General features: G+C 44.9%; 1 protein-coding gene across 3 annotated transcripts in view; it reads right to left on the minus strand.

Moving 5' to 3' along the window:
- itgbl1 (integrin, beta-like 1) overlaps positions 1-12449 on the minus strand; it is a 182720-nt gene that overhangs the window by 59112 nt on the left and 111159 nt on the right. For 2 of the 3 annotated variants that reach the window (XM_048532714.2, XM_048532715.2), the window contains exon 7: positions 4195-4341. The exons of the other annotated variant lie outside the window; for it this stretch is intronic. In XM_048532714.2, coding sequence (XP_048388671.2) covers positions 4195-4341 — 147 coding nt within the window. The remainder of the gene's footprint in view (positions 1-4194; positions 4342-12449) is intronic. 3 annotated transcript variants of the gene reach the window in all.

Here is a 12449-nt window from a genome sequence, read left to right on the forward strand (position 1 = left end):
ATTCTGATTCCCTAGAGGACAAGGCTTTCACTTGTTTCAATGTTGATGCAGGTTGTCCTTGCTTTCTGATTCACAGTCGCAGAAAATGTTATAATTTAGCAGCTTTAATGACACAGTAGTAAAGTGCATATCTGCAACTATACTGCAGCCAGCAGAGTTATTGCCATGGAAACTAGCACAGCTTATAGTCGCTTCAGTGCTGAGAATGTGGAAAATGCAGGATCAAATATGATGTGCAAATAGTATATCAAAAAACACATTTATTACTCTCACTGTGAGGGAAGTGCAGGGAAGGGTTAGTCAAATTGTACCGGGATAGTGGATTTCATTTATGTGGCGAGACTGGGATTGTTCTATTTAGAACAGAGAAAGTTAAACAAAGATTTAATGGAGGTGTTCAAAAATCAAGAAGTGATTTGATAGTTTCTCCTTGTTTTATCCTTGGCAGGAGAGCCAGCAACCAGAGGACACTGAATTAAAATCATCAGCAGAAGAACTTAAGGCAGAGATGGGGAGATTTTCTCATATAATAAATTATTATGACAGGAATACATGGTCTGAGAGCAGTGGAAGCAGATTCAATTGTAACTTTTAAACAGGAAAGAATTTCAGGGTAATAAAAACAAGTACAGTGGTTGGTGGGAATCTGAAACAAACATGGAAAATGCTGGAGAAATCCAGCAGGTCTGACAGTATCTGTGGAGTGAGCAAAGCAGAGTTAACATCAGTTCTGAAGAAGTTCGATGAGGAGAGTTGGCCCATTGATTAGCCAAGCAATAGCCTGACATAGTCATGCTCATGTAATCACAAATTAGCATGTCTCCAGACAATAACATCATTCATTACCCCTGAATATATCTGGTCCCATTAGCAAAACAAATCCATGAGTGGTGGCAGCACAGTGGCATATACTCAGGAGGAAGTTGCACGGGAGTGCTCAACATTGATTCCAAACATCATAATGTTTCATGCCATCGGGTCAAACATGGGCAAGAATATCTCCTCCAGATTATCACCTACCACCCTCCATCAGCTATTAAATCAGTATTACCCCATGTTTTACTCTGGGTGAGGAACCTCAATGTTCACCTCCAACCATGGCTAGTTGTGTCACAACTTACTGAGCTGGACAAGCCCTTAAGCATGTAGCTACAAGACTGGAACAAAAACAGATGTTGCTGGAAAAGCTCAGCAGGTCTGGCAGCATCTGTGAGGAAAAAAATCAGAGTTAACATTTCTGAGGAAGGGTCACCAGACCCGAAACATTGAACCTATTTTTTCTTTCTTCACAGATGCTACCAGATCTGCTGATCTTTTCCAACAGCATCTGTTTTGCCACAAGACTGGGTCTGCAGCAAATTGTGAGGGAACCAATAAAAGGGAAAAACGAATTTCATCTAATCGTCTCTATTCGACGACAGACGTATCTATTCATGACACACCAACGGAAATGACCACCGTACAATCCTTGTGAATACAAAGTCCCACCCTCACATTGAGGATAGTCTTCACCATCTTGTGTGGCAGTGACCAGATCTAGCAACTAAAAACTGGGCATCCAGGAGACACCATGAGCCATCAGCACCAGGGATGATTCAGCCACATAAGAACTGAATGAACTGAGTATACCATAATCAGAAACAAAAGCAGAGGTTGCTAGAAAAGCTCTGCAGGTCTGGCAACAACTGTGAAGACAAATCAGACAAAGTTCTGATGAAGGGTCACCGGACCTGAAATGTTAACTCTGATTTGTCTCCACAGATGTTGCCAGACCTGCTGAGCTTTTCCAGCAATCTCTGTTTTTGTTTGTGCATTCAACCACAATTCGGATCCTCATGACCTGACATATCTCCAATTCTACCATTACCATTAGACCAAGGAATCATTCCTGGCTCAAGAGAGAGGGGAAGAGGGCATGCCAGGAGCAGCACAAAGCATGCCTCAAAATAAGGGGTCAAAGTGTGCAAAAGATACAACGTAAAGGGCTATTTCAATAGACAGCATGAAGGGATGCCACAACTAAGCCCAGGACTATGTCTACATCATAGACAATAACCGGGGCTCCAGAAGCCTGCTTTGCACAGGTTGGAGCCACTGTTCTCAGATTAGGATTGGGAGCATCACCAGGGCCCTTGATTTCTGGTGCTGTCTACAACCATCAGATCAGATTTGTGCTCTGCAGTCCCACCACACCAGTTTCAAATGGTGGCAGGCTATCAAACAACTTACATTAGCAGGAAACTCCACAAATAACCCCATCCTCGGTGCTGGCAGCATCCCTGAAAAATAGTGCAAAAGGCATGGCTGAACCATTTGTCACCATCTTCAGTCAGAGTTACCAAGTAAATGATCCATCTTGGTCGACTCCTGAGGTCCCCAGCATTACAGATGCTGGTCTTCAGCCAAATCAATTCATTCCACGTGATATCAAGAAACAGCTGAAGACACAGGATGCAGTAATTACTATGGGCTCTGACAACATTCCAATAATAGTACTGAGGACTACAGAACTAAATGAAGCCAAGCTTTTCCAGTACAGCTACTACAGTGGCACCTACCTGACAGTTTGAAAAATTGCCCAGGTATATCTCGCATTCAAAATGCAGAATAATCCAACTTGGCCAATTAACACTCATCTACTTTTGAGCGTCAGCAAAGTGAAGCAAGGAGTCATCAACTTTATGAGCAAGCAGTCCCTACTCTGCAATAATTGCTCACTGACGCACAGTTTAGGTTCCACCAGATCCACTCAGCTCCTGACCTCATTACAGCCTTAGTTCAAATATCAACTCAAGGTGAAGTAACAGTGGCATCAAAGTAATCTTTGACTGAGTGTGGAATCAAAGAGCCCTATCAGAATTGGAGTCAGTGGGATTCAGGAAAGTCTCCATTTGTTGGTGTGATACCTAGGACAAAGGAAAGTGGCTGTAGTTCATTGGAAGCCAATCAATCAATCAGTGCTGGTCCACTGCTGCTGGAGTTCCTCAGGGTAGTGGCCCACATCCAATCATTTTCAACAGCTTCATCAATGAACTTCCCTCCATCAAAAGGTCAAAAGTACAGATGTTCCCTGATGATTGCACAATGGTCAGTGCTATTTGTAACACCTGAAACACTGATGAGGTACTCCATGTACAGTGAAATCAAGACAACATTCATGCTGGATCTGACAAATGTGAGTAAATGACCATCCACAACAATAGAGAGCATAACTATTGCTACTAGACATTCAATGACATTACTATCACTGAATTTCTCATGATCAACGTCCTGACAATAAATATTAACCAGGAATTGAATTGGGCCAGCCACATTAATACTGTGGCTACAAGTGCAGGTCAGACTCTGGCACTCTGCTGTGAGTAAGTCATCACTTGATTCCCAATGTCTGTCCACCATCTACAAGGCTGAAGTCGGGAATGTGATGGAATACTCTCCACTTACCTGGATAGGTGCAGCTCTAACAACACTAAAGAATCGTGAACTTATTTAGGACAAAGCAGCCAGCAATTCACCAAGGCTCCTTCAACTGTACCTTCGAGACTGTGAACTTTACCACCTAGAAGGAACAAGCGCAGCACACACATGGGAAAAACCACTACCTACACATTCCCCTCCAAGGCAAACACCATCCTGAGTTGGAACTAGATCAGTACTCCATCAGTGTCGCTGGGACTAAATTCTGTCACTCCCTTCCCAACAACATCTCCACCACCCAGATTGCAGCAATACAGGAAGGCAGGCTCACCACTCCTTTATCAAGGCAATTAATGATGGGCAATAAATGCTGGGCCTGCCAGCAATGGCACATACACTGCGAAATAATTTTAAAAAGTGCATTGGGACATCCTGCGACCATGAAAGGCGCTGGAGAAATGAAAGTCTTATATTTTTAGCTGCTTTTCCATCAATATTTGCTTCTTGATGGTAGACTCGGTTGGATGTCAGTCCCTTGCCCACTGATTGTCACATCTTCGCTTGAAGGAAGGAACTAACTCCATCTGTGTCCCACACAGTTAACATTTCCTCGGGTAGCAAATTCTACAGATTGTAGAGTTTGTTTTTTATCACGATGACAGGGAACAGACAGGAATCATCAGAGAAATTTGAGTAATAAATATCTGATATACGGTCATTAATATTAAAGCAAATAATATCAAACATTGTCAATATAAAAAATGGAATTTCACCAACCTCTTCCTGAACAGGGTAAATTAGAATTTCCTCGACATTTCCTTGCACTTTCCTCAACTGACATGCGACAAGACTCCGGATGCTCACATATTCTGCCACTCCATCCTTCATAGCAATTGCATCTTCCACAATTGCACTGCCCAACACCTTTAGTTTAGATTCAATAGGCCGGTATTAGAAAGAAGAATAAAAATAAAATGCTGCAGATGTTCGTCAGGTATCAATATTCAATTTCATTCAAAACCAACATGCTTCACTAATCCCTGACAAATTCCAGTCTCTTGTCATTTTTATTGTTCCATCTTTGATGATTGTACCTTCAAACAGTGAGAATCTGAACTCTACAATTCCATCCCTGAACCCCTTTTTGTTGCTTCCTATAAAAGCAGATCCTTTGGCAAAGCTCTTGGTCACCTTCAGTGTCAAATTTGTATCTGATCCTGTGCTGTTTTAAGTGCGCTATATAAATGTAGATTGTTGTTGATGATGCATGTTGCAGTCAGGTACTTTCTCCATGAGATGCAATATTACAGCTACCTGTGCAACATGAAGGAGATAAATAGTGTCAAACTCTCAGATTCAGTATTTATTGCTTGAATATGCATCCACTTTCTTCTGTCTCAGTTATTTGTAACTATCCATTACAGGATAATTGCATAATTAAGCAACTAACAGAAGGGAGGGCAAGCACTCTTAAATTGTAGACTGTTTAGGAAAAAGTGTGCATATTTATTGCAGAATACATATTCAAAATATCCCTTCTTCTATAACAAATAGACATGACTCAAATTTCAAATATTGAACAGGTTAGTGATCATCTATCTAGAAAATAGACTGGGGAACTGACATATTTCTAAATGTATCAAGGGTCTTTCCTTGACACCTCCTATTTCTCATCTACAAGATGATCCTTGGTGACAATATGCAAAGTCATGGCTTTAATTTCAGATGTATGCTTAGAGAGCACATGGTACCAGCTGTACCTCACCACCATCTTTCTTGATTCCTCCACTCTTACTGATGCAAATCTGGTACTGGATGAGCAGAAATCTTATCATATTCAATATCAGGAAGCCTGGAGCAATTGATTTCACACTTACTCTAAACTTTGTTCAGTCAATCCGCTTGCAAATTTCGTTCCAGATTTGATCCCAAGATTAGCTTCCAACATCGTAGCTACTCCATTACAAAGATTGCCTATTTCTACTTCTGTAATATAGATTTCAATCGTCCAACTTTGGCTATTCCACAGCTGAAACCCTCATCCCTTACTTCATTATTTCTAGCCTTGACTGTTCCAATGTACTATTAGTCTGTGGCCCACATTCTAATCACTGTGAACTTGTGTTCATTCAAAAGTCTGCTGGCTGCGCCTTACCCTACAATGAGTCCTGTTCCCCCATTCACCCCTGTGCTTGCTGACATAATGACACCTGGTCAAGCAAGGTATTGAGATTAAAATTCTCATCTTTGTCTTCACATCCCTCTATTGTGATTATATTAAAGCTGATAAGAACAGAAACTCTTGCCCTTCCCTGTCTCAGTGAATGATTTTACAATAACTAATCGTATGTCGGATGCTGTCTTGGGTCCTCGGCATCACAGATGCCAGTCATCATCCAATTCAATTCACTCCACATGGCATCATGAAATGGCTGGAGGCAGTGGACACTGCAAAATCTCTGCGTCTTGACAACATTCTGGCAATTGTACTGAAGCCTTGCACTTCTGATCCTGAAATTTCTCAACCTGCTCGTGACAATGCATATTTCAATCCCTACTGAGTCAACAAGCCAATAAACTGAAGAACCTGGATAATAAAATGTGAGGCTGGATGAACACAGCAGGCCAAGCAGCATCTCAGGAGCACAAAAGCCGACGTTTCGGGCCTAGACCCTTCATCAGAGAGGGGGATGGGGGGAGGGAACTGGAATAAATAGGGAGAGAGGGGGAGGCGGACCGAAGATGGAGAGTAAAGAAGATAGGTGGAGAGGGTGTAGGTGGGGAGGTAGGGAGGGGATAGGTCAGTCCAGGGAAGACGGACAGGTCAAAGAGGTGGGATGAGGTTAGTAGGTAGCTGGGGGTGCGGCTTGGGGTGGGAGGAAGGGATGGGTGAGAGGAAGAACCGGTTAGGGAGGCAGAGACAGGTTGGACTGGTTTTGGGATGCAGTGGGTGGGGGGGGAAGAGCTGGGCTGGTTGTGTGGTGCAGTGGGGGGAGGGGACGAACTGGGCTGGTTTAGGGATGCAGTAGGGGAAGGGGAGATTTTGAAACTGGTGAAGTCCACATTGATACCATATGGCTGCAGGGTTCCCAGGCGGAATATGAGTTGCTGTTCCTGCAACCTTCGGGTGGCATCATTGTGGCAGTGCAGGAGGCCCATGATGGACTTGTCATCAAGAGAATGGGAGGGGGAGTGGAAATGGTTTGCGACTGGGAGGTGCAGTTGTTTGTTGCGAACTGAGCGGAGGTGTTCTGCAAAGCGGTCCCCAAGCCTCCGCTTGGTTTCCCCAATGTAGAGGAAACCGCACCGGGTACAGTGGATGCAGTATACCACATTGGCAGATGTGCAGGTGAACCTCTGCTTAATGTGGAATGTCATCTTGGGGCCTGGGATGGGGGTGAGGGAGGAGGTGTGGGGGCAAGTGTAGCATTTCCTGCGGTTGCAGGGGAAGGTGCCGGGTGTGGTGGGGTTGGAGGGCAGTGTGGAGCGAACAAGGGAGTCACGGAGAGAGTGGTCTCTCCGGAAAGCAGACAGGGGAGGGGATGGAAAAATGTCTTGGGTGGTGGGGTCGGATTGTAAATGGCGGAAGTGTCGGAGGATAATGCGTTGTATCCGGAGGTTGGTAGGGTGGTGTGTGAGAACGAGGGGGATCCTCTTGGGGCGGTTGTGGCGGGGGCGGGGTGTGAGGGATGTGTCGCGGGAAATGCGGGAGACGCGGTCAAGGGCGTTCTCGATCACCGTGGGGGGAAAGTTGCGGTCCTTAAAGAACTTGGACATCTGGGATGTGCGGGAGTGGAATGTCTTATCGTGGGAGCAGATGCGGCAGAGGCGGAGGAATTGGGAATAGGGGATGGAATTTTTGCAGGAGGGTGGGTGGGAGGAGGTGTATTCTAGGTAGCTGTGGGAGTCGGTGGGCTTGAAATGGACATCAGTTACAAGCTGGTTGCCTGAGATGGAGACTGAGAGGTCCAGGAAGGTGAGGGACGTTCTCTTGATGACATGTCCATCATGGGCCTCCTGCACTGCCACAATGATGCCACCCGAAGGTTGCAGGAACAGCAACTCATATTCCGCCTGGGAACCCTGCAGCCATATGGTATCAATGTGGACTTCACCAGTTTCAAAATCTCCCCTTCCCCTACTGCATCCCTAAACCAGCCCAGTTCATCCCCTACCCCCACTGCACCACACAACCAGCCCAGCTCTTCCCCCCCACCCACTGCATCCCAAAACCAGTCCAACCTGTCTCTGCCTCCCTAACCGGTTCTTCCTCTCACCCATCCCTTCCTCCCACCCCAAGCCGCACCCCCAGCTACCTACTAACCTCATCCCACCTCTTTGACCTGTCCGTCTTCCCTGGACTGACCTATCCCCTCCCTACCTCCCCACCTACACCCTCTCCACCTATCTTCTTTACTCTCCATCTTCGGTCCGCCTCCCCCTCTCTCCCTATTTATTCCAGTTCCCTCCCCCCATCCCCCTCTCTGATGAAGGGTCTAGGCCCGAAACGTCGGCTTTTGTGCTCCTGAGATGCTGCTTGGCCTGCTGTGTTCATCCAGCCTCACATTTTATTATCTTGGAATTTCCAGCATCTGCAGTTCCCATTATCTCTGAAACTGAAGAACCTGCTGCATCCCTCATCAAGGTGTTCCAGAATTGCCACAACATTAGCATCTCCCTGAAATGCATGAAAAATTGCCCAGGTATTCCCTGCCCATAAAATGTAGGACAAATCCAACCTGGTCAATCACACCCATTAGTTTACACATGATAATCAGTGAAGCGATGGAAGGAATCATTGACAAAGCTAATCGGCAGCAACTGGGAACACTACCGCACTGTCACAAGGACACGTAGTTCTTCAGGGTAGGTATGTCAAAGTTGAATCAACTTATTCAAAGGTGTCATGTCACAGCTCTAGAGCAGATGGGACTTGAACCTATGGCTCTTGGTCTAGAGGTAAGGAGACTACCAATTTATGACAAAAGCCCTGAATTTGTTGTGGTTCCTTTTTTAAAATAAAATCAACCTGTTATGAGATATCTCTAGTGCAGATGGGACTTGAACACAGGCCTCCTGACTCAGAATTAGGGACACTACCACTGTACCACAAGGGCCCTATGATCCCTCAGGGTTTTTGTTTTAAAGCTATTTTCTATTTCCCAAACAACTTGTTCAGAGATGTTAGAACACACTTCTGGAGCAGATAGGACTTGAACCTGGGCCTCTTGGTTCAAAGGTAGGGATGCTATCACCGCACCACAAGAGCCCTGAATTTATTGTTTTTTTTAAAAATCAACCGGTTATGACATAACTCTGGTGTAGGTAGGACTCGAGCACGTGCTTCCTGGCTGAGAGGTAGGGACACTAACACTTCACGAGAAGGCTTCATAGTTCCTCGTTGCTGTGACCTATTCCCAACCATCTTCCAACCATAATTAGGTCAGAAGGGCTCCTCTGGTGCAGGGTAATATCTGTACCCCTAGGTCAGGAGGTCTGGTTCAAGTCCCACCTGCTTCAGAGGCGTGTAATAACATCTCTGAGCATGTTGATTAGATAAATAGGTTAAATAAAAATGTTAATATTAGGACAGAAGACCTCTGTCCTTACCCCCCGCCTCCTTCACCTTTGGTGGTTTGCACCGGGCTTTGCTTGTAAACACTTAATTGGTTGTGTGTGTTTTTACTGGTAGTGGATGGTAGTTGCAAAAGAAAAACAAAGAAATGCCCGGGTGATTTTGGTGGTGGAAAGGTCCGCTCAGTTGTGTGTGCTAACACTCCTGGGTAGAAGAAAGGAAAATTAGGTCAGTAAAGTCTCTTATAGCACAGCGGTAATGTTTCTACCTCTGAGCAACGACACCTGGATTCAAGTCACACCTGCTCTGAAGGTGGGCAAGAACACCCCTAAACAGGTTGATTAAACAACAAAAAAAATTAGGTCAGAAGACCAGTCTCTGTGATCTAATTTATCAGTGCCACTGGCTGTTAACCAAAAGGTTGGTAGGTCTACACTACCTAGAAACAGAGCCTTCCCCAGTTAGGGCAATGCAATGGTAGCATCTCTGCCTCTGAGTCAGAAGACCTGAGTTCAAGTCCCAACTGCTCCAGACAACAACATCCTTGAACAGGCTAATTAGAAAATAGGTCTGAAGTCACCCTTAACAAGCTTTGCGTGTAAATTAATCAACAGGAAAACATGGGCTAAACATTGAAAATAAAAATCAGTTGTGTACAGGAACACTTCTGGATATTAAAAATAAATTACATTAGAAGTGGGGCAGTGGTAGTACGTCTACTTTTGAGGCAGGACACTTAGCACGTCCCATATGCGACATTGATGTGTGACAGCAACTCTGAACAGATTAGTGAGAAAACAAATTAGATCAGAAGTAGGGATGTTAATTGATGATTGCACAATGTTCCGCATCGTTTGCAGTTCCTCAGATACTAAGGCAGGCCCTCATCCAAATTTAGTCACTATTCAGGTCTAGGTCGATCAGTAACATCAGTGCCATGCAAGTTCCAGGCAATGACCATTTCCAACAAGGAAAATCTAACCATCTGATCCTGACATTCAATAGTATCACCCTCACTGAAACCCCACCATCAACATTTGTGGTTGTTACGATTAACCAAACTGGACTTGTGATGTAAATACTGTGACTACATGAGCAGGTCAGAGGCTAGCAATTCTGCAACTTGTAACTCACCACCTGACTTCTGAGAGCCTGTCCACCATCTGGCAGAACCAAGTCAAGAGTGTGATGGAATGCTCCCCACTTACCTGGTAGGTGCAGTCCAACAGCAGTCAAGAAGCTTGACACCACCAAGGACAAAGTAGCCCACTTGATTGACACTGTATCCACAAACAATGTACAATAGCAGTGTGCACCATCTACAAGATGGACTACTGCAGCAATACACCCAAACTCCTTAGCACCTTCCTAATCAGTGACCTCCACCACTGAGAAGAAAAAGACAGCAAAAGGTATGGGAGCACTACCATCTGCAAGTTCTTCTCCGAACCATGCACTATCTTGAACATTGAACTGTATCACCATTTCTTCATTGTCACCGTATCAAATTCCTTCAATTCCCACCCTAACTGCACTTTTGCTATGCTATACCCCAAGGACTTAAGGGGTTCAAAACAACAGCTTACCACTACCTTCACATGGGCAACTATGAAAGGACAGTAACTGCAGAGATACGTGCATTCCAAATACAGATAGATTTTACATGATTTGAATTTGGAATAATTCACTTTTCTAATTGATGAGAATCAGGAAAAGTAGAATGAGTAGATTGGATGCCCAGCACAGACCCCTTACTAAGAGTTTCAGCTTTGCTAAAGACTGTGAAGATTATTATTTTACAAATCAAGTTGTGGAAACTCTGGCACCTTATCCTCAGGACTTGAAAACTAAATTTCAAAATGTCTAAAGAACTGCTCACCAGTGTGGACAAAAGCATATCTTCAAATCTATCAGTAGAATGAGGGGGAAGCTTTGCATATTAATTGTTCCCTCCACATAGAGGATCCAAAATAATATGAAAAGTACACAGTTATTTTCAGAGATATGTGACAAATACTTGGCACATAGTGTGAGAGCCTAAACTTGAGTTCCTTCCTGCTAAGCAAACAGAAAAACCAAATTCTAACTTTAAGAACTTCTATAGGCCACCCCTTCCCCTTCCCTTTTCAAGAGGGCAACGCCCAAGCCTCGTCAATCTTTCCTGATCAGGAAGCCCTCCAACTTTAAGTATCATCCAGGTTTATCGTTCTTACATAATGCGTCTTCTATATCTTTCCAATAACATGGAGACCAGAACTATGCACTGTACTCCAAGCGTGCACTCATTGCCTCTACATGTGAACTCTTGATTGCAATACTCCTTGGAGATCCAAGCACAGGATGTTGTCACCTATTCCATGGATCCCTCTGAACTTGAGAATTTGCAGTATTTCCAGACTTGAGCTAAAAATTTCAAAGCCAAGGTTTTCTTTCTTTCCCTCCCTCCCCAGCATTGTGCTTTTATTTAAAGACTACCTACAGTGCGGAAACAGGCCATTCAGCCCAACAAGCCTACACTGCCTCTCCAAAAAGCATCTCACCCAGACCCATTCCCCCTATAACCCACACACCCCTGAACACTATGGGCAATTTAGCATGGCCAATCCACCTAGCCTGCACATCTTTGTGCTGTGGGAGGAAACTGGAGCAGTCAGAGGAAGCCCACACAGACACAAGGAGAATGTGCAATCTCCACATAGTCAGTCACCCAAGGGTGGAATCGAACCTGGGTCCCTGGCTCTGTGAGGCAGCAGTACCAACCATGCCATGCAGTCCCCCATAAGTGATGTACATAAGGGATCAACAAGCCTGCCCTTAAGCCTATTGAGGTCATTAACTACTCAATTAGAGGCGAGCTCAGGGCTTCTTTCTGTCTCAGCTGCAGTAACACACGGTGACTGGAGAAAGGAGAATGAATCAGGCAAGCCTGCTTCTCCTCAATCTCAGGATAAACGGCATTAAGGAAATGGAGGTACATCCTGTTGCCTGTTTCCCTCGGCTCCAACCTCACCCCAAACCCACCTGTCTCACTCAGACCACACACACACACACACACACACACACAGCACTGACCTTACTCTGTAATTCATGTTGCCTTCCTTCCTGGGACTGCTTGTACTCCTAGTGAGGGCTGCTTCTGAGGTTGTACACTGCTGGGACAACATAGCTACCAGCCAATCATGTTGCTCAGCAGCTGTCAAGGGCAAGGCTTCCTAACTTTTCGGGGCAGTGATTGACAATTAACTTGTTAAAGGCTGTCCCCAACACGTTACCACACACAATATCTCTCCCCCACCATCACCACCCGCCTTCCCCTCCATCTTAAAATTATGCTCCACGTTTCAGAATAATGACCTTGCACGGGAACAGAAAAAAGCTGGATAGCTAACTGATCTCGAGCATGTGTGGAGACAGGGGAACAGAAGAACGAAAGGGAAGCTCTGTGACAGGGTGGATG

This window comes from Stegostoma tigrinum, chromosome 6, assembly GCF_030684315.1.
Source record: "Stegostoma tigrinum isolate sSteTig4 chromosome 6, sSteTig4.hap1, whole genome shotgun sequence".
Classification (NCBI taxonomy): Eukaryota; Metazoa; Chordata; class Chondrichthyes; order Orectolobiformes; family Stegostomatidae; genus Stegostoma; species Stegostoma tigrinum.